General features: G+C 47.0%; 1 protein-coding gene across 1 annotated transcript; it reads right to left on the minus strand.

Annotated features, from left to right (window-relative positions):
• Window positions 1-1654: 1654 nt before the first annotated feature.
• On the minus strand, window positions 1655-25420 carry LOC110505023 (neuronal acetylcholine receptor subunit beta-2). Its single transcript, XM_021583958.2, has 5 exons — window positions 24841-25420; window positions 14724-14869; window positions 14378-14532; window positions 3813-4821; window positions 1655-3591 (listed from the first exon to the last, which is right to left on the minus strand). The coding sequence occupies exons 1-5, from the start codon at window positions 24890-24892 to the stop codon at window positions 3436-3438; spliced, it is 1518 nt and encodes a 505-aa protein (XP_021439633.1). The 5' UTR covers window positions 24893-25420; the 3' UTR covers window positions 1655-3435.
• Window positions 25421-26658: the final 1238 nt, after the last annotated feature.

Genomic DNA, 26658 nt, shown 5'->3' on the forward strand with positions numbered 1-26658 from the left:
TCACTGAACCTAACCTGAGTGCTGTGTATTCACTGGAACTCTAGAAGTGTGCTGTGTATTCACTGAACCTAACCTGAGTGCTGTGTATTCACTGAACCTAACCTGAGTGCTGTGTATTCACTGAACCTAACCTGAGTGCTGTGTATTCACTGAACCTAACATGAGTGCTGTGTATTCACTGGAACTCTAGAAGTGTGCTGTGTATTCACTGAACCTAACCTGATTGCTGTGTATTCACTGGAACTCTAGAAGTGTGCTGTGTATTCACTGAACCTAACCTGAGTGCTGTGTATTCACTGGAACTCTAGAAGTGTGCTGTGTATTCACTGAACCTAACCTGATTGCTGTGTATTCACTGGAACTCTAGAAGTGTGCTGTGTATTCACTGAACCTAACCTGAGTGCTGTATATTCACTGGAACTCTAGAAGTGTGCTGTGTATTCACTGAACCTAACCTGAGTGCTGTATATTCACTGGAACTCTAGAAGTGTGCTGTATATTCACTGGAACTCTAGAAGTGTGCTGTATATTCACTGGAACTCTAGAAGTGTGTTGTGTTATACCTATTTTATTTTGTGTATTTGACCCACGTGACTTAAATGCAATATGTCTACTTGTGCATAGTAATTTTGGGCTCCTGCTTCCTTTTTATTAAAACTGTAATAACCGTGTAATAATGTGTAATAGCCGTGTAATAAACTACATATTTCGTAATTGTGTAATTCCATGGCCTCGTGCCCAGTTCAAGTCTACATTGGCTCTGCCGTACCCTTGCAACTTGTGGGCATAACGTGTGTAAGCATGAGTTAGGCAGAGAGTCTCATCCCTGCCATCTTAACCAAACATGAAGGGTCGTGACCCCAGAGAATACTTTCTAATGAAGTCTTTATCCCAAGCCCCGGACAATTCAGAGAAGAGACAAGCCACCCACAGCTATGCATTCCAGAAACGTACTGCCTTCCTTCTGACGACATCGAAGATGCCAACTGCTCGGACAATTTGCTAAATTCTGTGAGTCATCAATCGGAAAATAAAGCCACTGAGGTTCATTTCGGAGAAAGAAATACCTCGAGGATATTGTTTGTCATATGGTCTGTCAGCTTCAATGAGGTTGTAAGTCCAATGCTTGTTAACAAACTAGCCATATCTTTGGTCTTAATGTTATGTAAAAACCCTGGTGAGAAAAGGGTAAACAGCAGTATGTGACGTTATGTGAAACAGAATTATTATTGTCTTTAAATAGGCCAGGGGTACTCAAATACTATTTATTTTTTTATTTAACCTTTATTTAACCTTTATTTAACCTTTATTTAACTAGGCAAGTCTATTTGAGAAGGTCCGGTCAAACAAATGTCCTAGGAGGCAAAGGTCTGGATGGATAATGCCATTTATCGGCGTAGCAACAAACCCCCATCTCGCAACCCATGCGACACCAAACTGTTCACACCTCTCTTGTTGGCAGAGAGAGAACAAAAATCCCACAAATGCCACGGAGCAACGGGAGACGTTGGCCGTTTTGAAGCTCATTTCCTTCTAGTCGACACATTGTCCACGTCTTACGTGTGTTCATATGATCGTAGGAGCCGAATCCCGACCCCGAGCGCCATGCTCGCCATGCTCTACCAACTGAGCCACACAGAACCACATCCCAGAATCCCGTTATTTCCTTTTATTGATCCCTTTGACATGACATCAGCATCGTCACTTCCTGTAATTAAGCGAAACAGGTCACATAACTGGCCAGTGGGAATGAAAATACATGTCCCCTTCTTTTCACCGATGAAAATAAATACATGAAATGAGAACGGAACTTGCGCTTTAACTTGAAATGTGTGAAGTACGCCTTCCATTGGCTAGCAGTGACAGAGTGGGCACACTGTATGACCGTGACAACAAAGAGTTTCACAGACTTGGGTAAAAGATTTCTGAAAAATGCAAAGCAATGTTTACACTGCTCTGGAAGATTGCTAGTGCAGAGCCAAACGCTGTTCAGTTTGACCGGTTTGTTTACGGGGTACCTGTGTATAAAATACTGTACATATTGCTGCTGGTTCCCTGGCAACCGTTGTGCGATTGAACACTGCTTAGACAAAACCAGCGTACTGTACCTTTAAGAGATGCAAACCTGAGGGACAACAATTGTATGGTCATTTTGGGTTTACTTTACAGCTAGCTTTCCATTGGTCCCTCCCTCCTTCCAAACATAAGAACAACCATTTTGAACATAACATAAACCGGACAGCTTAAAAGGAAAGTAATCGCTTTGAAAGTCCAAGTGACTGACCACCTGGGGCCAGAAACAGTCCCAAATACTGTACAGTAGTACTCACTCAACACCTTGTAGCGTGAGGGGAGACAGTCAAGGCTTCCCCTTTCACAGCAAACTAACAAGCCTGCTGGCGTTCCTGTCTAAAGAAATGCGTCTCTCCGTCTCTGTCTGAAGGCAAGCGTTATGTACGTGTGTCTGTCTGTGCTGGATGAGGACACACGGAGAGACTAGCGGCTTTGTTGTCGTCTTCGTGCCAGTGTCAGACTCGTTATGTGTGTGTGTGTGTGTGTGTGTGTGTGTGTGTGTGTGTGTGTGTGTGTGTGTGTGTGTGTGTGTGTGTGTGTGTGTGCGCGCGCGTATCTTTGGGCTCAGCAAATGATTCAGGAACAGTGCAGAAAATATTGTCTCCTCTCCTTATCAAATGAAATACAGATAGAAAATAAAAAACAAAATACCCTTATTCGGCATGCGAGGCCCGACACCGTCTGGTTGCAACAACCAATGAGTTGTGAATGAATTAAACTCAGGCTGAACTAGAAAAGAGTTGAACGAGTTGTAAAGGAGGGATTTGAATCAAAGCAGGGTGGAGAAGAATCAATACAGAGGAAGAAGGAGAGTCCTATCCTGAGTGGTTCCTGTCCTTTTGACCTTCTGTGGGTGACAGAGGGGGAGGAGAGGATAGAGGGATGGACTGATGTGGGGATGACAGTTATGAGGGGTGGGGTCGATGTCCTTACCCTGTAAACAGTCTATGGACAAGGTATGACAGCAATCCATGATTTGGTTTAATTCCAATGGCACTGTTTCTAAAGGCTAATGTTTTAGCATTTGTAGCATAAATTATTAGCATTTAGAAACAGTGCCAGTGAAACTAAACCAAATAATGGATTGCTGTCATACCTTGTCCATAGACTGTTTACAGGGTAAGGAAACCAACGTGTAATTTTGTAATTTGGATGAACTATCCCTTTAAGAGGGAGGATGAGGGGCGTTGGTTGGTGTTGTGGGGGCGGGTGTGCTGTGTGTGCGTACAGTATGTGAGTGTGTCAAAATGACACAGTTCTGTTTCAAGGTGTTGGTAAGTAGCTGTTTCCCTCGAGGTGGTTTTTCCCCATGAGGGTGTTGGGGGGGGCGTCAGGGTCATGTTTCAGGTCAAAGGTCGTAGGTCAGTTCTGCTCCAGGTCATCTGCAGTGGGTGTGTTGTAGCTCTGAAAGAGGGGCTGCATGAACAGCCCCAACGTCCCGGTGATGCACACAAACACAAATATCCACAGGAACAGCCGGTCTATCACCATGGCAACGTACTTCCAGTCCTCGATGACCTGTGGCAGGAAACAAAAAGAGCGGTCCACGATTTCAGATTTGGAAGACAACAGAAGCACAACAATATTGTGTCAAAACTATTGAAAGGGCTCCGAGTGAATAGACATACAAACTGTCAGAGATACAACGTGATGTACTATATCCGCTGTAAATGTCACCTCAGCTCATATCATCTCAAGGCTATTGCTCCTCACACACACACACACACGCACACACTCACCCCCTCATCGTTATCCTCGATCTTCATCTTCTCGGCGACGTAGCGCACCCCGTCCACTGCCTCCTCCACATCTGCGTGACACTTCACCGTCATCCTCTTCCTGAACTCTGTATTCTCTGACAGGTCACTGATCTTCCAGCCGTAGCGCTTGGCCGACTCCTCGTTCACATAGAAGGAGTCAGCGCTGCCCATCCCAGACCCCCCTGCCACCCCCATCCCCCCCGCGGCCACCGCCACCGCCCCGTCTCTCAGCTTCAGGTCGGAGTAGGAACGCCGCTGGTGCTTCTGGCGGAACCTCTCCCGGATGTTGGAGCTGCCCGGCCGACGCATGAACAGGAAGGAGGGGAGGCGGTGCAGGAAGAGGCGTTTAACCCAGCGGGGCATGGTGTGTGTGGAGGGCGTGCGGTGGTGCACGTTGAGCACACACACACTGGTGACGATGGAGAAGGTGACCAGCACCATGGCAAACATCAGATACTTCCCTATGAGAGGGACAGCCAGGGACGTAGGCGGAACGATCTTGGAGATCAGCAGCAGGAACACAGTGAGGGCCAGGAGGACCGAGATACAGAGAGTCATCTTCTCTCCACAGTCAGACGGCAGGTAGAACACCAGGATGGCCAGAGAGGTGATCAGCACACAGGGGATGATGAGGTTGATGGTGTAGAACAGTGGCTTGCGCTTGATGATGAAGTCATAGGTGATGTCCAGGTAGGTGATGTCAGAGGGGTCTTCGTTCTTGCGTCCCGGCAGAGACACGATGTCCCACTCGCCGCTGGGCTTGAAGTCGTCGCGGCTGGCGAAGTCGCTGAGCAGGATCAGGTCGATCTCCGTGTGGTCGTAGGTCCAGGACCGGAATTTGAGCGTGCAGTTCTGCTGGTCGAAGGGGAAGTCGCGGACCTCGATCTTGCAGGCCGACTTGTAGATGGCGGGGGGCAGCCAGTACACCTCTCCATTGTTGGAGACCAAAGCGTTGGAGTAGAATGACACCTCGTAGTTCCCATCCGCACTGAGGTGAAGACAAGACAGAAAGGAGTCAGAAGCAGCACATGTACACAGACACATATTAGAAGGATACTTTTTTTTTTTTAAATACACTTAACTTGCACTTGACCCCCCCACCTCCCCTCCTAGCTCTGACTCTACTGACAACTACGTTATTGAGGAAAAATGTACTTTCTATGCGGTTGTCCCACCTAGCTATCTTAAGATGAACGCACCAACCATAAGTCGCTCTGGATACGAGCGTCTGCTAAATGACTAAAGTGTCAATGTGAAATGAGACCTGGTAGTTCCTATCAGCGTTTACAAGACAGGAGAGCACGGGGAGAGAGAGAGGAGAGGGGTCAGAGACACCGCACAGATACATGCGTAGAAGTCGTCTGTTCAACACACACAATGAAACACACGTGAACAGTACCCACTATAACACAGACCACTCAAAAAGACAAAGGAACACAAAGTTGAGAGACAACGGGGGGGGAGGGTGGATGCCAGCGTTAGATTAAGACACACACAGGAAGAGAGAGAGAGAGATGTTAAGTGGTGTTGTCGACTGGGCATTTGGGTTGTTGTGCTTGGGGACAAGGGACACAGGCGGGGACAGGGGGGGGGCACTGCGTCAGACAGGCCTGAATCTGCGGAGGTTTCGATTTTAGATTCTCACCAGGCTGCAGGTGTTGCATTATACATTAAAGTGTTGTCAATTATAGAGCAGGTCAGGAGGAATCCAGCCATCACACTGCTCTGCTCCTAACAACACACACACAAACCAAATACTCCTCTATAGTCTCCTCGTGTTCTAAATATACAGCTGCTTAAAAGTCTCTATATAGCTCTATATACAAACAACTATAGCTCTATACCAAAACAACAACAGCTCTCTACTCAAACAACTATAGCTGTATACACAAACAACTGTAGCTCTATACCAAAACAACAACAGCTCTCTACTCAAACAACTATAGCTGTATACACAAACAACTGTAGCTCTATACCAAAACAACAACAGCTCTCTACTCAAACAACTATAGCTGTATACACAAACAACTGTAGCTCTATACCAAAACAACTATAGCTCTCTACTCAAATAACTATAGCTCTATACCAAAACAACTATAGCTCTATAAACACACAACTATAGCTGTATACACAAACAACTATAGCGCTATACCCAAACAACTATAGCTCTCTACTCAAATAACTATAGCTCTATACCAAAACAACTATAGCTCTATACCAAAACAACAACAGCTCTCTACTCAAACAACTATAGCTCTATACACAAACAACTATAGCTCTATACACAAACAACTATAGCTCTATACACAAACAACTATAGCTCTATACACAAACAACTATAGCTCTACACCGAAACAACTATAGCTCTACACCGAAACAACTATAGCTCTACACCGAAACAACTATAGCTCTACACCGAAACAACTATAGCTCTACACCGAAACAACTATATCTCTATACACAAACAACTATAGCCCTTTACCCAAACAACTAACAACTATTTAGCCAGCGCTGTACCAACTTGCATACCACTGCTGGTTTGCTTCTGAAGCTAAGCAGGGTTGGTTCTGGTCAGTCCCTGGATGGGAGACCCGATGCTGCTGGAAGTGGTGTTGGAGGGCCAGTAGGAGGCACTCTTTCCTCTGGTCTAAAAATTGCCCCAGGGCAGTGATTGGGGACACTGCCCTATGTAGGGTGCTGTCTTTCTGATGGGATGTTAAATGGGTGTTCTGACTCTCTGAGGTCATTAAAAGATCCCATGGCACTTATCGTAAGAGTAGGGGTGTTAACCCTCATGTCCTGGCTAAATTCCCAATCTGGTCACTTACCTGGAAAAGTAACGGATATTTAAAAAAAATATAGCTCTATACCCAAACAACTATAGCTCTACTCACAAAGCTCTATATGAAAACAACTACAGCTCTATGCCCAAATAACAAGCTCTATAAACAAACAGCTATAGCTCTATTCCCAAAAAAATAGCTAGATACATAAACAACTATAGCGCTCTATCCAAAAAACTACAGCTCTACACTCAAATAACTATAGCTCTGTACACAAACAACTATAGCTCTATACCCAAATAACAAGCTCTATTCCCAAAAAACAAATATAGCTCTTTACCTAAACAACTATAGATCTAGAAATATATACCTAAACAACTATAGAGCTACAAATATATATCGCTATACCTAAACAACTATAGATCTACAAATATACATCTCTATACCTAAACAACTATAGCTCTATACTAAAACAACTATCTCTACATCCAAACAACTATAGCTCGACACCCAAACAACTAGCTCTACACCCAGACAACTATAGCTCTATACCCAAACAACTATAGCTCTATACCAAAACAACTATAGCTCGACACCCAAACAACTATAGCTCTATACCAAAACAACTACAGCTCTATACCAAAACAACTATAGCTCTAAACCAAAACAACTATAGCTCTATACCCAAACAACTACAGCTCTATACCCAAACAACTATCTCTATACCCAAATACAGTGCCTTGCGAAAGTATTCGGCCCCCTTGAACTTTGCGACCTTTTGCCACATTTCAGGCATCAAACATAAAGATATAAAACTGTATTTTTTTGTGAAGAATCAATAACAAGTGGGACACAATCATGAAGTGGAACGACATTTATTGGATATTTCAAACTTTTTTAACAAATCAAAAACTGAAAAATTGGGCGTGCAAAATTATTCAGCCCCCTTAAGTTAATACTTTGTAGCGCCACCTTTTGCTGTGATTACAGCTGTAAGTCGCTTGGGGTATGTCTCTATCAGTTTTCCACATCGAGAGACTGAAATGTTTTCCCATTCCTCCTTGCAAAACAGCTCGAGCTCAGTGAGGTTGGATGGAGAGCATTTGTGAACAGCAGTTTTCAGTTCTTTCCACAGATTCTCGATTGGATTCAGGTCTGGACTTTGACTTGGCCATTCTAACACCTGGATATGTTTATTTTTGAACCATTCCATTGTAGATTTTGCTTTATGTTTTGGATCATTGTCTTGTTGGAAGACAAATCTCCGTCCCAGTCTCAGGTCTTTTGCAGACTCCATCAGGTTTTCTTCCAGAATGGTCCTGTATTTGGCTCCATCCATCTTCCCATCAATTTTAACCATCTTCCCTGTCCCTGCTGAAGAAAAGCAGGCCCAAACCATGATGCTGCCACCACCATGTTTGGCAGTGGGGATGGTGTGTTCAGGGTGATGAGCTGTGTTGTTTTTACGCCAAACATAACGTTTTGCATTGTTGCCAAAAAGTTCAATTTTGGTTTCATCTGACCAGAGCACCTTCTTCCACATGTTTGGTGTGTCTCCCAGGTGGCTTGTGGCAAACTTTAAACAACAATTTTTATGGATATCTTTAAGAAATGGCTTTCTTCTTGCCACTCTTCCATAAAGGCCAGAATTGTGCAATATACGACTGATTGTTGTCCTATGGACAGAGTCTCCCACCTCAGCTGTAGATCTCTGCAGTTCATCCAGAGCGACCATGGGCCTCTTGGCTGCATCTCTGATCAGTCTTCTCCTTGTATGAGCTGAAAGTTTAGAGGGACGGCCAGGTCTTGGTAGATTTGCAGTGGTCTGATACTCCTTCCATTTCAATATTATCGCTTGCACAGTGCTCCTTGGGATGTTTAAAGCTTGGGAAATCTTTTTGTATCCAAATCCGGCTTTAAACTTCTTCACAACAGTATCTCGGACCTGCCTGGTGTGTTCCTTGTTCTTCATGATGCTCTCTGCGCTTTTAACGGACCTCTGAGACTATCACAGTGCAGGTGCATTTATACGGAGACTTGATTACACACAGGTGGATTGTATTTATCATCATTAGTCATTTAGGTCAACATTGGATCATTCAGAGATCCTCACTGAACTTCTGGAGAGAGTTTGCTGCACTGAAAGTAAAGGGGCTGAATAATTTTGCACGCCCAATTTTTCAGTTTTTGATTTGTTAAAAAAGTTTGAAATATCCAATAAATGTCGTTCCACTTCATGATTGTGTCCCACTTGTTGTTGATTCTTCACAAAAAAATACAGTTTTATATCTTTATGTTTGAAGCCTGAAATGTGGCAAAAGGTTGCAAAGTTCAAGGGGGCCGAATACTTTCGCAAGGCACTGTAACTGTAGCTCTACACCCAAACAACTGTAGCTCTACACCCAAACAACTGTAGCTCTATACCCAAACAACTATAGCTCTATACCCAAATAACTATCGCTCTACACCCAAACAACTATAGCTCTACACCCAAATAACTATAGCTCTACACCCAAACAACTGTAGCTCTATACCCAAATAACTATAGCTCTACACCTAAACAACTGTAGCTCTATTCCCAAACAACTGTAGCTCTACACCCAAACAACTGTAGCTCTACTCCCAAACAACTATAGCTCTACACCCAAACAACTGTAGCTCTACTCCCAAACAACTATAGCTCTACACCCAAACAACTGTAGCTCTACTCCCAAACAACTATAGCTCTACACCCAAACAACTGTAGCTCTACTCCCAAACAACTGTAGCTCTACACCCAAACCACCTGACCTGGCCCGTGATCACACTCATCACACAGGCATTTCATAATCCAAATCTCCTTTCTACAGATTTCACAGTGCACATCTGTCCCCTCTCTCTAAGCCCTCATATCTGTCTCCTGTTCCCGCCCTTCAAATTGTTATAGTAAGCACATCTTTACTTTAGCTGCTGCTATTACCACCTCCACCTTTCTCATGATGGGACTGTAAGCCCACACTTCAATCAAGGTGTTACCAAGCTTTTCCTTTCACTCATTATCCTGATGAGTATGAGGAGATTATTCAGGGACGACATCACTTCAATGATTGCTAGATAGTTTGTGCCTGTATTTATATGTAGACTACGTGTGCCTTTTTCAAATGGATGTAGTTCTGTCCTTGAGCTGTCCTTGTCTATTAACGTTATGTATGTCACACCCTGATCTGTTTCACCTGTCTTTGTGCTTGTCTGCACCCCCCTCCAGGTGTCGACAATCTTCCCCATTATCCCCTGTGTATTTATACCTGTGTTCTCTGTTTGTCTGTTGCCAGTTCATTTTGTTTCGTGAAACCTACCAGCATTTGGTCCCCTGCTCCTGTCTGTTCTTGCTCCTGTTTTCTAGTCCTTCCCGGTTTTGACCGTCCTGCCTGCCCTGACCCTGCCTGCTGTTCTATACCTTGCCCCACCTCACTGGATTATTGACCCCTGCCTGCCCTGACCCTGAGACTGCCTGCCATTCTGGACCTTTTGCACACTCTCTGGATTACTGACCTCTGCCTGCCTTTGACCTGTCTTTTGCCTGTCCCTGTACTAGAAATAAATGTTTGTTTCTTCGACACTGTCTGCATTTGGGTCATACCTGAAACCTGATAGTACGAACTGGCCCTGACGGACCCAGCACACTCGGACCAGCTCCGCAACGCACTCTCCTCCCAAGGAGCCACCATTGGAAGGCACGGGGGGTTGCTTCGTGGTCTCATGGAAGGGTTCCAGACCTTGGCCAAACGATATGACCGAGCGTTTAACACATTGCTGGAGCAATTCCGTGGGTTGTCGGTTGTGATCTCCCAGCCTACCCCAGTGTCCCGAGAATCCCGCTTACCTCCTCCGGTACGCTACGCTGGGGATTACAGAACCTGCCAGGATTTTCTCTCCCAGTGCTCCCTCATTTTTGAGCTGCAGCCCTCTTCGTTCCCCTCGGACCACTCGAGGATAGCGTACATCATAATGCTGATGTCCGGGAGGGCACTCGCGTGGGCCACGGCAGTATGGGAGCAACAATCCACCATCTGCCTCAGTCTGGAGGAGTTTGTGGAGGAGGTTTGGAAGGTGTTTGATTTTCCATTGTCCGGGAGATAGGCTGCTCGCAAGCTGCTCCAGCTACGTCAAGACTCCCATAGTGTGGCAGACTACGCAGTGGATTTCCGCATGTTGGCAGCTGAGAGTGCTTGGAACCCAGAAGCGCTATTCTACATGTTCCTACGCGGAGTATCGGTGGAAGTAAATGACGAGCTTGCAGCCAGGGAACTACCGACATATCTCGACTCGCTCATCACCTTTACCGGATCGATGGGCGACTATGGGAACGAAGGAAAGAGAGGAGATTCGATTTCACTCGCTCATCCAAGGATTCCACCTCACCTCCGAGGTATACCGGAAGTCCCTGACGGCTCCGTTGCCGAAAGTTTCACACTGTCAGTTTCACACTGACTGTACTGAGCGACTACTGGTCATTTCGTCTCCACCTGTCCACTAAAAGACTAGGCTCACCGGTAGGAGCGAGTACTCTGGTGGGCCATACAGAGAACTTTTCCTCTCCCCTTACTTGCATCCCTTTTCATGCCATGTTGCTGTGTTGGAACCAGTAGAAATCTCTGGGGGGGATCTGATCTGTTTCACCTGTCTTTGTGCTTGTCTCTACCCCCCTCCAGGTGTCGCCCATCTTCCCCATTATCCCCTGTGTATTTATACCTGTGTTCTCTGTTTGTCTGTTGCCAGTTAATTTTGTTTTGTGAAACCTACCAGCGTTAGGTCCCTCTCTCCTGTCTGTTCTTGCTCCTGTTTTCTAGTCCTTCCCGGTTTTGACCGTCCTGCCTGCCCTGACCCTGCCTGCCGTTCTATACCTTGCATCTCCCCTTACTCGCATCCCTTTTCATGCCATGTTGCTGTGTTGGAACCAGTAGAAATCTCTTCAGGGACTCATCGACTCTGGGGCCGATGAGAGCTTTATGGATGCTACTCTGGCTTCCGAGCTGGATATCCCCACTCAGCCACTCTCCATTCCCATGGACATTAGAGCACTGGACGGGCGCTCTATAGGCCGGGTCACCCACAATACCATCCCTATCAACCTACGCCTGTCAGGGAACCACAGCGAGACGATCCAGTTCCTGCTCATTAAGTCTCCTCAGGTTCCTGTGGAATTGGCATTCTCCTGGCTTCAGCAATACAATCCCCCCATTGACTGGTCTGCCGGTGCCATCATGGGCTGGAGCCCATTCTGCCACGCCCATTGCCTGAAGTCAGTGTAGCCTGCCCCGGGACTTCTTCCTGGGGGCTCGGAAGTTTCCCCGGACCCATCCGCCATTCCGGCGAAGTACCAGGACCTCCACGAGATGTTCAGTAAGGCCCGGGTCACCGCCGCACTGACCATATGACTGTGGGATTGACCTTCTCCCAGGCACCACTCCGCCCCGGGGACAACTGTACTCTCTGTCGGGTCCGGAGACCAAGGCTATGGAGACCTACATTGAGGACTCCGCTGGCGAAGGGGTCTTCTTTATGGAGAAGAAGGACAAAACCCTGCGCCTGTGCATCAACTACCGAGGTCTGAACGACATTACAGTGAAGAACCGCTACCCGCTACCTCTCATCTCCTCACCCTCGAGCCACTCCAGGGGGCCACCGTGTGTTCTAAGCTGGACCTATGGAATGCCTACCACCTGGTGCGGATACGGGAAGGGGACGAGTGGAAGACTGCCTTCAACACGGCCAGCGTCCACAACGAGTATCTGGTCACGCCCCTGCTGTGTTCCAGGCTCGGGTTAATGATGTTCTCCATGACATGTTGAACCGGTTTGTCTTCATCTACCTTGATGACATCCTCATCTTCTCCTACTCCACCCAAGAACACGTGCTCCACGTCCGTCAGGTTCTCCAATTTCTCCTGGAGAACCAGCTTTTTGTAAAAGCAGAGAAGTGCGAATTCCATTGCTCCACCATCCCCTTTCTGGATCACATCATCGCTGCAGGGAGTGTACAGATGGATCCCGGGAAGATGAGAGCGGTGGGGGATTGGCCCCAGCCTACGTCCAGAGTGCAGCTGCAATGTTTCCTGGGCTTCTCCAACTTTTATTGCCGCCTTAACTGGAGCTACAGCACCCTGGCTTCCCCCCTGTCTGCACTCACCTCTCCCAAAGTTCCGTTCACATGGTCCCCAGCTGCTGACCGGGCATTTCGGGATCTCCGCTTCACCACTGCACCCATCTTGGTTTCTTCCTGACCCATCCCACCAGTTCGTGGTGGAGGCCGATGCTTCGGATGTCGGAGTGGCGGCTGTCCAGTCCCAGCGGTCTGCCCTGGACCTCAAGTTACATCCCTGTGCCTGCTTCTCCCCTCGCCTCAACACTACGGAGAGGAACTACAATGTGGGGAATCGTGAGCTTCTCACGGTAAAGGAGTGGGGAGTGGGGGCACTGGCTGGAGAGGGCGGAACATCCTTTCATTGTGTGGACCGACCACAAGAACCTGGAATATTGCACCGCCACGCGCCTCAATTCCAGGCAAGCTAGGTGGGCCCTAGTGTTCACCCAGTTCAACTTCTCCCTCTCATATTGGCTGGGATCCAAGCATTTCAAGCTGGATGCACTGTCACGCCGCTATAGCCCCACGGCTACTACCCCGGAACCTGAGACCATCCTTCCCACCTCGTGCCTGGCGACGGCACTCAGCTGGGGAATAGGGAAGTAGGTTCGTGAGGAACAGCTTTCTCAGCAGAACCGCAGGGAGGGCCCAGATAACCGGATGTTCGTTCCTGATGCGGTCCGCTCCTCAGTCCTCGAGTAGGCCCACTCCTCCAGGCTTGCCTGCCACCCATGCTCCCGTTGGACCCTGGCTTTTGTGCGACACCGCTTTTGGTGGCCAACCATGGTTCCTGATGTCTCAGCATTTGTTGCCACTTGCACGGTCTGTGCACAGAACAAGACTCTTCTGCAAGCTCCGGCTGGTCTCCTCCAACATCTGCCTGTCCCTCACCGTCCCTGGTCTCACATCTCCCTGGACGTTGTCACGTGTCTCCCCCCGTCTGATGGCAACACCGCCATCCTTACCGTAGTGGATCGGTTTTCCAAAGCCGCCCACTTCATTCCTCTCCCCAAGCTACCCTCTGTCAAAGAGACGGCCCAGCTCATGGTTCAGCATGTCGTCCGGATCCATGGACTGCCAGTGGACATGGTCTCTGACCGGGGTCCTCAGTTCTCATCCCGGATCTGGAAGGCGTTCTGCACACTCATTAGGTCGTCGGCCAGCCTGTCCTCCGGGTTCCACCCCCAGTCCATGGCCAGTCGGAGTGAGCCAACCAGAACCTAGAAACTACTCTGCGCTACCTGGTCTCCACCAAACCCAACCACCCGGAGCCAGTAGCTTGTGTGGGTCGAATACGCCCGCAACACTGTTCCGACCCTCCTCAAGACCACCTCCAGGTATCGACGACAAGCAGACTGCCATCCCAACTTCCGTGTGTCCAGAGTTAAACCCATGTCTCACAGCCCTTTGTCTCCTGTTTCTAGGTCATACCCAAAACCTGATAGTATTATGTCATGTTTTGTGTGGACCCCCGGAAGAGTAGCTCCTGCTTTCCCAACAGCTAATGGGGATCCTAATAAAATACCAAAAAACAACACTTGTATTGAGCAATTATATAGTTTGAGATGACTATAAACACACCCATAGTGTCTGAGCTATCAATATGGATCATATTCACATAGCACACAGCTCACTCACTTGTTGTAGAGGACGATGTCAGGCAGCCAGATGTGTTGAGACGGGAGGCGAACCTTCTTAATGCCCTCATACTCTTCTGGGTCCCACACCAACCTGTAGTCATTCCATACCTGAGTCAGCCAGCAGTTGGTGGTCATGATCTGTTCTCTTTCATTCTGTAACAGACACACAGACATGGAGAGAAAAGCATGAGAGAGAATGAGAGAGTGTGTGTGTGTGTGTGTGTGTGTGTGTGTGTGTGTGTGTGTGTGTGTGTGTGTGTGTGTGTGTGTGTGTGTGTGTGTGTGTGTGTGTGTGTGTGTGTGTGTGTGTGTGTGTGTGTGTGTGTGTGTGTGTGTGTGCTCACCACATTAATGAGCTGGGCTAGGGACACCTGTATATGGATGGTGACCTGTTGGCTCTTGTTGACAGCAGGTCTGATCAGTTTGTTGTAGCGCTCTGGAGACAGCAGGTGGGTTACCAGTCGCTCCTCTATCTCCGCACCCAAGGCAGCTACACACACACACAGAGAGAGGGAGAGAGAGATAAAACGATGTAACAACTGGCAGATAAGGCGTGCAAAAATTAAAATGAACCTTTATTAAGACAACATACCATGTTGTTGCCCCACACCCACATTTGATGCTCAGTGATTCAAGTGTCCCAGTCTGTGTCTGCCGGGTGAACTTTCCAAGTGGACTCTAAGCCAAATACATAGAGAGCAGCACCCCAAAACACCATTGACAGTATATATCCCTACTGGCCTAATAACATCATCACTGGTTTGTGTACAACTCATCAGATCCCCATTATAGTACATCATCATATTGAACTAATGACCTCTCTATAAATTCATACTGAAGACTTATTACTGTTTCATTTTGCCCTATAAAACAAACCCTGCTAGTTCATATTCATACTCATAGTACATATTTAAACTGAGTGGACAAAACACTAGGAACACCTGCTCTTTCTATGACATAGACTGACCAGGTGAATCCAGAAAAAGTTATGATCCCTTATTGATCAGTGTAGATGAAGGGGAGGAGCATTTCTAAGCCTTGAGACAATTGAGACATGGACTGTGTATATTGAACTTTAAAAACTCTTATATAGTTCACTCTACAACTACCCTTCTACTTGATATTTGTACTACACTGAACTAAAATATAAACGCAACATGTAAAGTGTTGGTCCCATGTTTCATGTGCTGAAATAAAATATTCCAGAAATGTTCCATTCGCACAAAAAGCTTGTTTCTCTCAAATGTTGCCCACAAATTTGTTTACTTCCCTGTTAGTGAGCAGCATGATCATTACACAGGTGCACCTTGTGCTGGGGATAATAAAAGGCCACTCTAAAATGTGAAGTTTTGTCACACAACACAATACCAAACATGTCTCAAGTTTTGAAGGAGCATGCAATTAGAATGCTGACTGCAGGAATATCCAGCAGAGCTGTTGCCAGAGAATTGAATGTAACTTCTCTACTAAGAGCCGTCTCCAACGTAATTTTGAGAATTTGGCAGTACGTCCAACCGACCTCACAACCGCAGACCATGTGTAACCACGCCAGCCCAGGACCTCCACATCCGGCTTCTTCACCTGCGTGATAGTCTGAGACCAGCCACCAGGACAGATTATGAAACTGAGGAGTGTGTAATAAAGCCCTTTTGTACGGCCTCCCGGGTGGTGCAGTTGTCTACGGCACTGCATCGCAGTGCTAGCTGTGCCACCAGAGATTCTGGGTTCGAGCCCAGGCTCTGTCGCAGCTGCCGCGACTGGGAGGCCCATGGGGCGGCGCACAATTGGCCCAGCGGTGTCCGGGTTAGGGAAGGTTTGGCCGGCAGGGATATCCTTGTCTCATTGTGCACTAGCGACTCCTGTGGCGGACCGGGCGCAGTGCACACTGACACGGTCGCCAGGTGTACAGTGTTTCCTCCGACACATTGGTGCGTCTGGCTTCTGGCATTGTGTCAAGAAGTAGTGCGGCTTGGTTGGGTTGTGTTTCGGAGGACGCATGGCTCTTCACCTTCACCTCTCCCGAGTTCGTACGGGAGTTGCAGCGATGAGACAAGACCGTAACTACTACCACGAAATTAGGCAAAAAAATACAAAATAAAGCCCTTAAAATAATTCTGATTGGCAGGGCCTAGCTCCCCAGTGGGTGGGCCTATGTCCTCCCAGGCCCACCCATGGCTGAACCCCTGCCCAGTCATGTGAAATCCATAGATTATGGCCTAATGAATTTATTTCAATGAACTGATTTCCTTATATGAACTGTAATTCGTTGAAATAGTAAAATCGTTGAAATAGTTGCATGTTGCGTTTATATTTTTGTTCATATCACCAAGTCCATATTCATAATGCCCTGGTATCATCCTCACTGTGCATATCTTTACATAACACAGCCTAACAGAGTCTAAGCCTTCCACAGAGGACTGTCATTTAGCAGTGAGCCAGTGAGCCACAACATTAGACGATGCAGTCCACAGCTGACTCACAGGGTTTCATGGGCTTCTGAACTAACTGCCTCTTGATTAGCATAATTGGATGCTTGATTAGTGGACACACACACACAAACGCACACAAAAACACACAAACACACATCAGACACGCACACATATACACACGCAGTGTTTAGTGAAGTGAGATTTCAATCTTGCACAGAGCGAAGATCCTTCTAATTTGGACTGCAGGGTCGTGGGATGTTCTCATCGCCTGTTGCCGCTGCAATGAGTATGCAATATTCAACATCCCTCCAGAGATGTGTGTGTACATTATATAGTCTCTGATCTGACAAACATTTGTGACGTGACTGTGTCTTTACTGACGGTCCGATACACCCACCTACACACACACACACACACACACACACACACACACACACACACACACACACACACACACACCGTCTAAACCCCCACAGTCCAGTGGCTGCCGTATGATGGGGAGTTGAGGTTATGGTTTTCTCCAGTTGACTGGATTAGCCACATGGTTCACGTCAGCTCACTGTGTTCCACTCACCCGTTCCCCTCCATTAGGCTATTCTCACCCCTGTAATGCACTTCAAATGATGGCACCGTTTACATTTTTTTATCCAGAGTGACTTGCAGTTAGTGCATTCTTCTTAAGGTAGCTAGTTGAAACAGTCACTGATACACACAGGAGGCATCCTGAGAGGTGTTGACATGATGCTGATACACACAGGAGGCATCTGAGAGGTGTTGACATGATGCTGATACACACAGGAGGCATCTGAGAGGTGTTGACATGATGCTGATACACACAGGAGGCATCTGAGAGGTGTTGACATGATGCTGATACACACATGAGGCATCTGAGAAGTGTTGACATGATGCTGATTCGCACAGGAGGCATCTGAGAGGTGTTGACATGATGCTGATACGCACAGGAGGCATCTGAGAGGTGTTGACATGATGCTGATACACACAGGAGGCATCTGAGAGGTGTTGACATGATGCTGATACACACAGGAGGCATCTGAGAGGTGTTGACATTATGCTGATACACACAGAAGGCATCTGAGAGGTGTTGACATGATGCTGATACACACATGAGGCATCTGAGGTGTTGACATGATGCTGATACACACAGGAGGCATCTGAGAGGTGTTGACATGATGCTGATACACACAGGAGGCATCTGAGAGGTGTTGACATTATGCTGATACACACAGGAGGCATCTGAGAGGTGTTGACATGATGCTGATACACACAGGAGGCATCTGAGAGGTGTTGACATGATGCTGATACACACAGGAGGCATCTGAGAGGTGTTGACATGATGCTGATACACACAGGAGGCATCTGAGAGGTGTTGACATGATGCTGATACACACAGGAGGCATCTGAGAGGTGTTGACATGATGCTGATACGCACAGGAGGCATCTGAGAGGTGTTGACATGATGCTGATACGCACAGGAGGCATCTGAGAGGTGTTGACATGATGCTGATACGCACAGGAGGCATCTGAGAGGTGTTGACATGATGCTGATACGCACAGGAGGCATCTGAGAGGTGTTGACATGATGCTGATACGCACAGGAGGCATCTGAGAGGTGTTGACATGATGCTGATACACACAGGAGGCATCTGAGAGGTGTTGACATGATGCTGATACGCACAGGGGGCATCTGAGAGGTGTTGACATGATGCTGATACACACAGGAGGCATCCTGAGAGGTGTTGACATGATGCTGATACACACAGGAGGCATCTGAGAGGTGTTGACATGATGCTGATACACACAGGAGGCATCTGAGAGGTGTTGACATGATGCTGATACACACAGGAGGCATCTGAGAGGTGTTGACATGATGCTGATACACTCAGGAGGCATCTGAGTGGTGTTGACATGATGCTGATACACACAGGAGGCATCCTGAGAGGTGTTGACATGATGCTGATACACACAGGAGGCATCTGAGAGGTGTTGACATGATGCTGATACACACAGGAGGCATCTGAGAGGTGTTGACATGATGCTGATACACACAGGAGGCATCTGAGAGGTGTTGACATGATGCTGATACACTCAGGAGGCATCTGAGAGGTGTTGACATGATGCTGATACACACAGGAGGCATCTGAGAGGTGTTGACATTATGCTGATACGCACAGGAGGCATTTGAGAGGTGTTGACATGATGCTGATACGCACAGGAGGCATCTGAGAGGTGTTGACATGATGCTGATACACACAGGAGGCATCCTGAGAGGTGTTGACATGATGCTGATACACACAGGAGGCATCTGAGAGGTGTTGACATGATGCTGATACACACAGGAGGCATCTGAGAGGTGTTGACATTATGCTGATACACACAGGAGGCATCTGAGAGGTGTTGACATGATGCTGATACACTCAGGAGGCATCTGAGAGGTGTTGACATGATGCTGATACACACAGGAGGCATCTGAGAGGTGTTGACATGATGCTGATACACACAGGAGGCATCTGAGAGGTGTTGACATGATGCTGATACACACAGGAGGCATCCGGAGAGAGGTGTGGTACTGTCGATGAACAATCAGCCAGGATTAGACAAACAGACAGAGACAGAGAGAGAGAGAGATCTATATAGAGAGGGAGGGAGAGAGAGAGAGAGATAGCAGTGAGCGTTGAGGGGAATAGAGCTCAGTACAACATAGAGTTGAGATTTGGAGACACAGAGACATGGAAACAATGAGCAGATTAGGATAGTCATTTGATTGGATTATGTTGCCTTCGTTTACAGTCTCTTTCCAGGAAGATTCAGTGAATCAGGATGAAAACCTGTTAACCTTTTCTCCGTTCAGAGAAGTGAGCGGTGGGCAGTATCATCCATACTGCAGACCTCCAGGCAGTGAAGTAGGTTGTCAGGGACCTCAGATGACCTACTGATGAACACTCCCCCACTGAGACCAGCAAACTGGCACCCGATTTCCTACACTCTTTAGCTGTCCCCATTAGGAGAACCCTTTTTTGTTCCAGTTAGAACTCTTTTGGGTTCCATGTAGAACCCCCTGTGGGGAGGAAACCAAAAGGGTAATACCTGGAACCAAAAGGGTTCTACCTTTATTCAAAAACGGCTGTTCAAAGGGTTCTCCTATGGGGACAGCCGAAGAACCCTCATTGGATAGTGTATATAGTGCACTACTGTTGACCAGGGCCTTTAGGGCTCTATAGGTTGAGATGCAGCCCAGACCACATATAAAATACTTCAGACTCTTACACATACACACAAGTCTTTACTTTAAACCTAAACAGGACACACAGGTCTTTACTTTAAACCTAAACAGGACACACAGGTCTTTACTTTAAACCTAAACAGGACACACAAGTCTTTACTTTAAACCTAAACAGGACACACAGGTCTTTACTTTAAACCTAAACAGGACACACAGGTCTTTACTTTAAACCTAAACAGGACACACAGGTCTTTACTTTAAACCTAAACAGGAAACACAGGTCTTCACTTTAAACCTAAACAGGACACACGGCTCTCTACATCTAAACAGGACACACAGCTGTCTACATCTAAACAGGACACACAGCTCTCTAACCGCAATGATTCTTATAATCCTCCTTCTCCTCTTCCTCCACCTCCTCTTCCTCCTCCCCCTCCTCTTCCTCCACCCCCTCTTCTTTCTCCTCCTCCTCCTCCTCCTCCCCCTCCCCCTCCTCCTCCTCCCCCTCCTCCTTTTCCTCCTCCTTCACCTTGCTGCACTCTAACTGCTTCAATAATTCATCTGTACTCAAATATAAACAGCATCATCTCACATGCAGAAAGCCTGAAACTCAAATCTTTTACTATGACTCTTTTATTTCCTACCGGCCAAAACAACAACAGTCTCTTCCGCAACGCACAAACATACAAACACACCTTGGTTATACTTCAGACAAATTATCAAAATGATCCCAAATAATCTGTTTCTTCATGGGCAGAAGAAGTATCCAGTGTGTAAATGATTTAATGACCCATGGTGGTGATATTGCCTTGTCAGGGTCAAACACTTCAGCCTTCCCTTCCACTGTGTCTGCCTCTACCCTGCACCTACATCTACCAGAAATCAGCTATACAGTATATTCAGTATGAGACTGGTTATGATGTATAAAATACTATATCTGTAGCTGCCTATGGTGGCCTGTTTCGGTTAACCTTGTGTTTTGGCTGCTCTGACTGTGAATCTTGTAATGGTGGTAATTGTGCTGACTGTGATCATTGTTGTAACTGTGCAGGCCGTGTTTGAACTCTTGTTGTTGCTGGTGGTGTGTGTGTGTGTATGTGTGTGTGTGTGTGTGTGTGTGTGTGTGTGTGTGTGTGTGTGTGTGTGTGTGTGTGTGTGTGTGTGTGTGTGTGTGTGTGTGTGTGTGTGTGTGTGTGTGTGTGTGTGTGTATGCTCTGCTCCCAGTCTCAGGGGCACTTGTGTTCCAGCTGACAGGCAACATTACACTCCCACGCTGCGAATAACTACACCCTCACGGAACACCCTGCCGCACTTCTTCACATCAGCCCTCCTCCAGCCTGCTCTCCTCCCCCAACTCCCCTCCTCTCTTCCATTTCCCTCAGGCACGTGCACAGACACAAGTCTTTGTGACGTCGTCAAGTTTGCCACAACCCGCCCAGTCCTGTCCGTTGGTCTGCCCTGTACAGAGATTGCATGCGCCCGGTTGTGCCTTTTCCCCAGTATGCCCTGTACAGAGATTGCGTGAGCCCAGTTTCCAAACATGCATGGCTTAAGTTGCGTTCACTGGTCCAGTGTGTGTAGCAGGCTACCTAGTTCAAATATCAACAGTATTGCCACAGCAGAATAACACTTGATTTCCATCATCAATATTGGGTCTGCTTGGCTGATACGCGCATCAGAGAGAGATGCAGAGTGACATAGAGAGGAGAGGTTGCATCTGCGACCCTCCGACCCAGCTACATCCCTTCCTGTCGGGGGTTTCACATGTGTGTCAGGGCAGCAGAAACACAGCTAGTCTAGACTCTAGCTAACCGCAGGCTATCAGCCAACCAGGCTGAATATATATGATGATGTAAATCAAGTGTTATCAAGTGTTGATCAAATGGTATGCTGCTGTGGCAGTACTGTTATGTTTAAACTACGACATGATCCACACAAGCCACTATCCAGACGTATACCAGTTAAAAGATGATTCATATTATATGGTTTAAAAGCATTTAAAACAAGTCACAATCGGTAAAAAATAAATGGGGGGTGCTGAGCCCTTTTTTCATTTTGAGCACCTGTCCCCTGAATGGTCTGTGCACGGCCCTGTTTTTCCTCCTCCCATCTCCTCTCTTCCCTTGCTCTCCTCTCTCCTCCCATCTCCTCTCTTCCCTTGCTCTCCTCTCTCCTCCCCCTCCTCTCTTCCCTCGCTCTCCTCTCTCCTCCCCCTCCTCTCTTCCCTTGCTCTCCTCTCTCCTCCCCCTCCTCTCTTCCCTTGCTCCTCTCTCCTCCCCCTCCTCTCTTCCCTTGCTCTCCTCTCTCCTCCCCCTCCTCTCTTCCCTTGCTCTCCTCTTTCCTCCCCCTCCTCTCTTCCCTTGCTCCTCTCTCCTCCCCCTCCTCTCTTCCGTTGCTCTCCTCTCCCCCCCCTCTCTTCCCTTGCTCCTCTCTCCTCTCTCCTCCCATCTCCTCTCTTCCCTTGCTCTCCTCTCTCCTCCCCCCTCTCTTCCCTTGCTCTCCTCTTTCCTCCCCCTCCTCTCTTCCCTTGCTCTTCCTCTCCTCTCTTTCTTTGTCCCCCTCTGCTCCGCTCTCCACTCTCGTTTCCAGCGACAGTAACAGGTTACAAGTGCAGGTCGAGCGGAACAAAGGCAGGTTAGGGAGAATGGTTTTCTTCTGTTCTCCTTTCCCTGTCTGTCATTCTCACATCAACTAATGTGGCCATGGGAAGGAGCGGGAGTAGAGCCTGGTTTCTAAAACCAACTGATGCAACTCCTGCTGCTGGCTCTCACAGAACGTCATCTACATAAGAGACCACTCTACTTCTCTCTCTCTTTCTCTTTCTTTTTCTCTCTTCCTCGCTCTCTCGTTCTCCGATTTCTCTCTCTCTCTCCCTCTATCATATGTTTTTCTGCTCTCTGAAAATGGTCACCTGATTAACCAGGGAAGTATTCTATTCTTTGGGGTGGGTGTGCATGCGTGCATTAAGCTAAAGACTGCTAGCGTGTGATTCCCTCTCCTGCACTCCTGGGCATTGAGAACCAGTGAACAAACAAGAGATCTAATCAGAGTTAGCTTTAGCACGCGTTAGCACACCGCACTATAGGCTACCACTACAGCATGCAGCTGCTACTGGGGGAGAGAGGGGTTAGAGGAGGAGGGAGGGAGAGAGAGAGAGAGAGAGAGATGGAGGTAGAGACAGACAGATGAAAAGAAAAGAGTATGTGAACGAGAGAGTTGCAGCCAGACAGAAAAATAGTGAGTAAAAGAGACTAATCTTTACAACCCTCCAAACTTTACAGGCACCCCCCTCCCCCTCCAAAAAAAGAGAGAGAGAGAGTGCAAGACAGTGAGCGCACGAAGCTAAACTCTACAGAGGCGGTTGCCAGATTGAGTGGTTTCCAGACAGAGTGAGACAAGAGGTGACAGTGACACAGTCACGCTATGTTGTCTCCCGAGACAGCTCTCGGAGAACAGGCTGAGCATCCAGTCTGCATGTGTTCACTACATGTCCTCAGGAGGAAGATAAGGGAAGTTGAGAAAACATTCACAGGGTGACCACTCATTAGGCCTATCTGAGAATCCAAGTATCTAATTATGGGAGACTTGTGCTTTTGGAGTGAAACAGTATTTTCCAACAGCCCCAGTGTTCACCACCAGCTTAGAGTAGACTGAGTTGAATAGCATGACTAAACTGAAACGTAGGCCTATCCTAATTCAGCACCTTGGACAGCGTCTGTAAAAGTGGCCCTTATTCAGCACCTTGGACAGCGTCCTTAAAAGAGCCCGTATTCAGCACCTTGGATAGCGTTGGTAAAAGGGGCAGAAATTCAGCACCATGGGACTGCATTAGCATACTATTAAAGATGTGACGCACCGACATATCTACAATGTAGAGGTAAATCAAAGGAACGTATTTTAATTCCTCTTTGGGTTTGAGTAAAACGTATATATTCCAAATCAAGGGTGGAAAGGCACCTTGATGTCCTAATCATCATCAGCAGTGAACCATTAAGCACAATTAGCCATTATGAAATCATAAAAGCCTAATCAAGCAGGTTTATTTGGCATTGTGTGTGTTCAATTAGACACATAATTTAAATGGCTGTCATAAAATACCTATATTGTCAAAATATTTCAAAGAAGTGTTATGATGAGTCAGTTTGATCATTTCTACAATTCGGCCAAAATATTTAAACCTTAGGCCTGTTAGCTTCAAGCCTAATAAAGATGAATACTGTGTGTGAAATTCGGAGACCTCTCTCTGGGCCTGTGTGTGTATGTCACACATTGCTGCGCAGTGCATAACAGCCAGCGTGTATGTTGTGTAAAAAGCGAGCACGTTAGTTAACGGAGCCGTTAAAAGCACGTGTCTAAACACAATCTGACGCACCGAATACCTGCAATACGTCCCCCCACTGGTCTGTCCGTTGAAAATATATAATGTTATCAAAGCAGGGAAATAATTGTAACATCATCATAATTTACAACAGTAGGCTAGCCTCTCATATAAACAACTATTAACATAACACCCGTTACGCATAGCCTAGGTGCTATCCAGACAGGAATTCGAATATTTGTCTTTGACTTTTTTATGTCTTGATATTCAAACCAAATTATGAATAATTAGAATCGTTAAAAATAGGCTGCCCCCATCCTGTAAGGACCATGGATATGCAGGATGTGTCGCGGCCGAATCACAATATGAAGAGGCATGGTAAGCTATAGTTATGGTCCAGTCTAAGTATACCCAGGGTACCCCGGGGGTCCCGGTCCCGCACAGGGCCGAATAGATTTGGAGAGATTACTCACTTGCCAAGGTGAGAACCAGGAGAGCGAGCGCTGCTGTCACCGGGTCTGCCATCGCCTCTCGCTCCCTCCACTGCGACCGACAACCCGAAAACTTGGAGATGTACGAGTTGTCTGTTTCCCCCCTTTTCGCCCTCAGTGTGAAAATGAAAAATAATACCAGAGACAGCACACACCAGCGCGCGGTAAGATGGTGACTTAAAGTGTCATTATAAGTCGTTGGTATCCGACGATGTCCGTTGGTTTGATAAAGGGAGAGGCTTCAAATCTCGTTACGAGGCGAGGAGAAGATTGTTCACTCTTCCCAGATGCGGAGGCTTGTTTCTGTCACAACGCGTCTGAGTGGGGCTATGCGTCCGACCCCACCAGGAACTGTGAGCGCACAGCAAACCGGGGGCGCAGAAAATGTTTCCCTAGTTTGACTTGAGTATTGAAACGTTATTTTCCCTGAAATATGGCGGCTATGGAGATGAATGACCAGTTACTGGAGATAGGGTAGTCCTGTAGATGAATGCTTAAAGGGGTCGTCCTCACTTTGCCCTGCCCGCCTGGTGCGCTCTCCGTCGGGCGGCGATAGGTTCCGGTCTCCATATATCGCTCAGTTTTGATCTACACGGAGACATTTGTGACAACAAACATGAAGCAATTACAGTAGAGATCCCCGAGGCGGTCGTTCGGGAAAGCCTTTCAGACATAGGCTGCATTTACTTATTTTAATTGAAGGGGGATTAATCGTTGGAAAAACAAATGTTGGTTTAAATTAAACCCCTTCTCCATGGGGCGCCACTCCAATAACACAAAATACGGCTTTTAATCTGACAAATAAAATAACAACTTTTTCTTTTCAGGCTTCCAAGCAGTCATCACCATAACGCATGATCATGACAGAGACAAAAGGTTGCCCCTAAAGATTTAAATAGAGCGAGATTGATAGCCCATGCAGAATGACTATGTGGGCACCATGATGCCCGATATCAACGTTATCTGCATTAAACATATTAGACCCGGCGAATGAGTGCGTCAATGGGCAGGGCTTTGGCTTTGCGGAAGAATCATCAACCCATCACAGAAATATCAGATACATTCATGAAGGGTTATCTAAATAAATAAAAAAGTGGATATTCCAAGGGCCATTTAGAGTGCTGGTTGAAAAGTTGACTCACTCTGGTCGAAATGTCAACTGCCACTTTGGACAAGGTCTGCATTGTAGTATATCACACAAGTGAATGTGCCCTAACCACGCTGCAAAGCATACAGTGACACATACACATTGGATATACCACACGTAATAATTATACTCGAAAATTGTCGGGCCCACTTCACTCAAGCCAATTATGAGTGTAGTGATGATGGTTGAACGCCTCATGACTGACTGAGTATGCTGTACGGTGAAGAGTGAGATGTCAATGCTGAAACCATGCGAAGCGTTTCATTTCATTACCCGAGAATTAACACAACTTCAGCCTCGCACTGCGGCCTCAGCTGGTAAGGCACTAAGTAATAACTATGGAGTGAGATTATGCAATTAACTCTGCATGAACTTAATTAAACACGGTTTAGTCGAGACCCGTGCTAAACCGCGCTAACTTCCCAGGGATATTTCTGTAGAGTGGAAAGAAGGGAGGAGGAAGATGAATAGCTAGCGAGGAATTGAGAGAAGAGAAACAGCTACACACTCCTCTCGTCAACTCCAACCCTACACCCACACAACACACACATTCACAGGACAACAGTATATATTTACTTTAAAGCAGTATATCTCAGCGCAACGTGAAGTGAGCATGACATAGCAGAGACACATCAAATGAGCATTTATCATTA

This window comes from Oncorhynchus mykiss, chromosome 31 (genome assembly GCF_013265735.2).
Source record: "Oncorhynchus mykiss isolate Arlee chromosome 31, USDA_OmykA_1.1, whole genome shotgun sequence".
Lineage (NCBI taxonomy): Eukaryota > Metazoa > Chordata > Actinopteri > Salmoniformes > Salmonidae > Oncorhynchus > Oncorhynchus mykiss.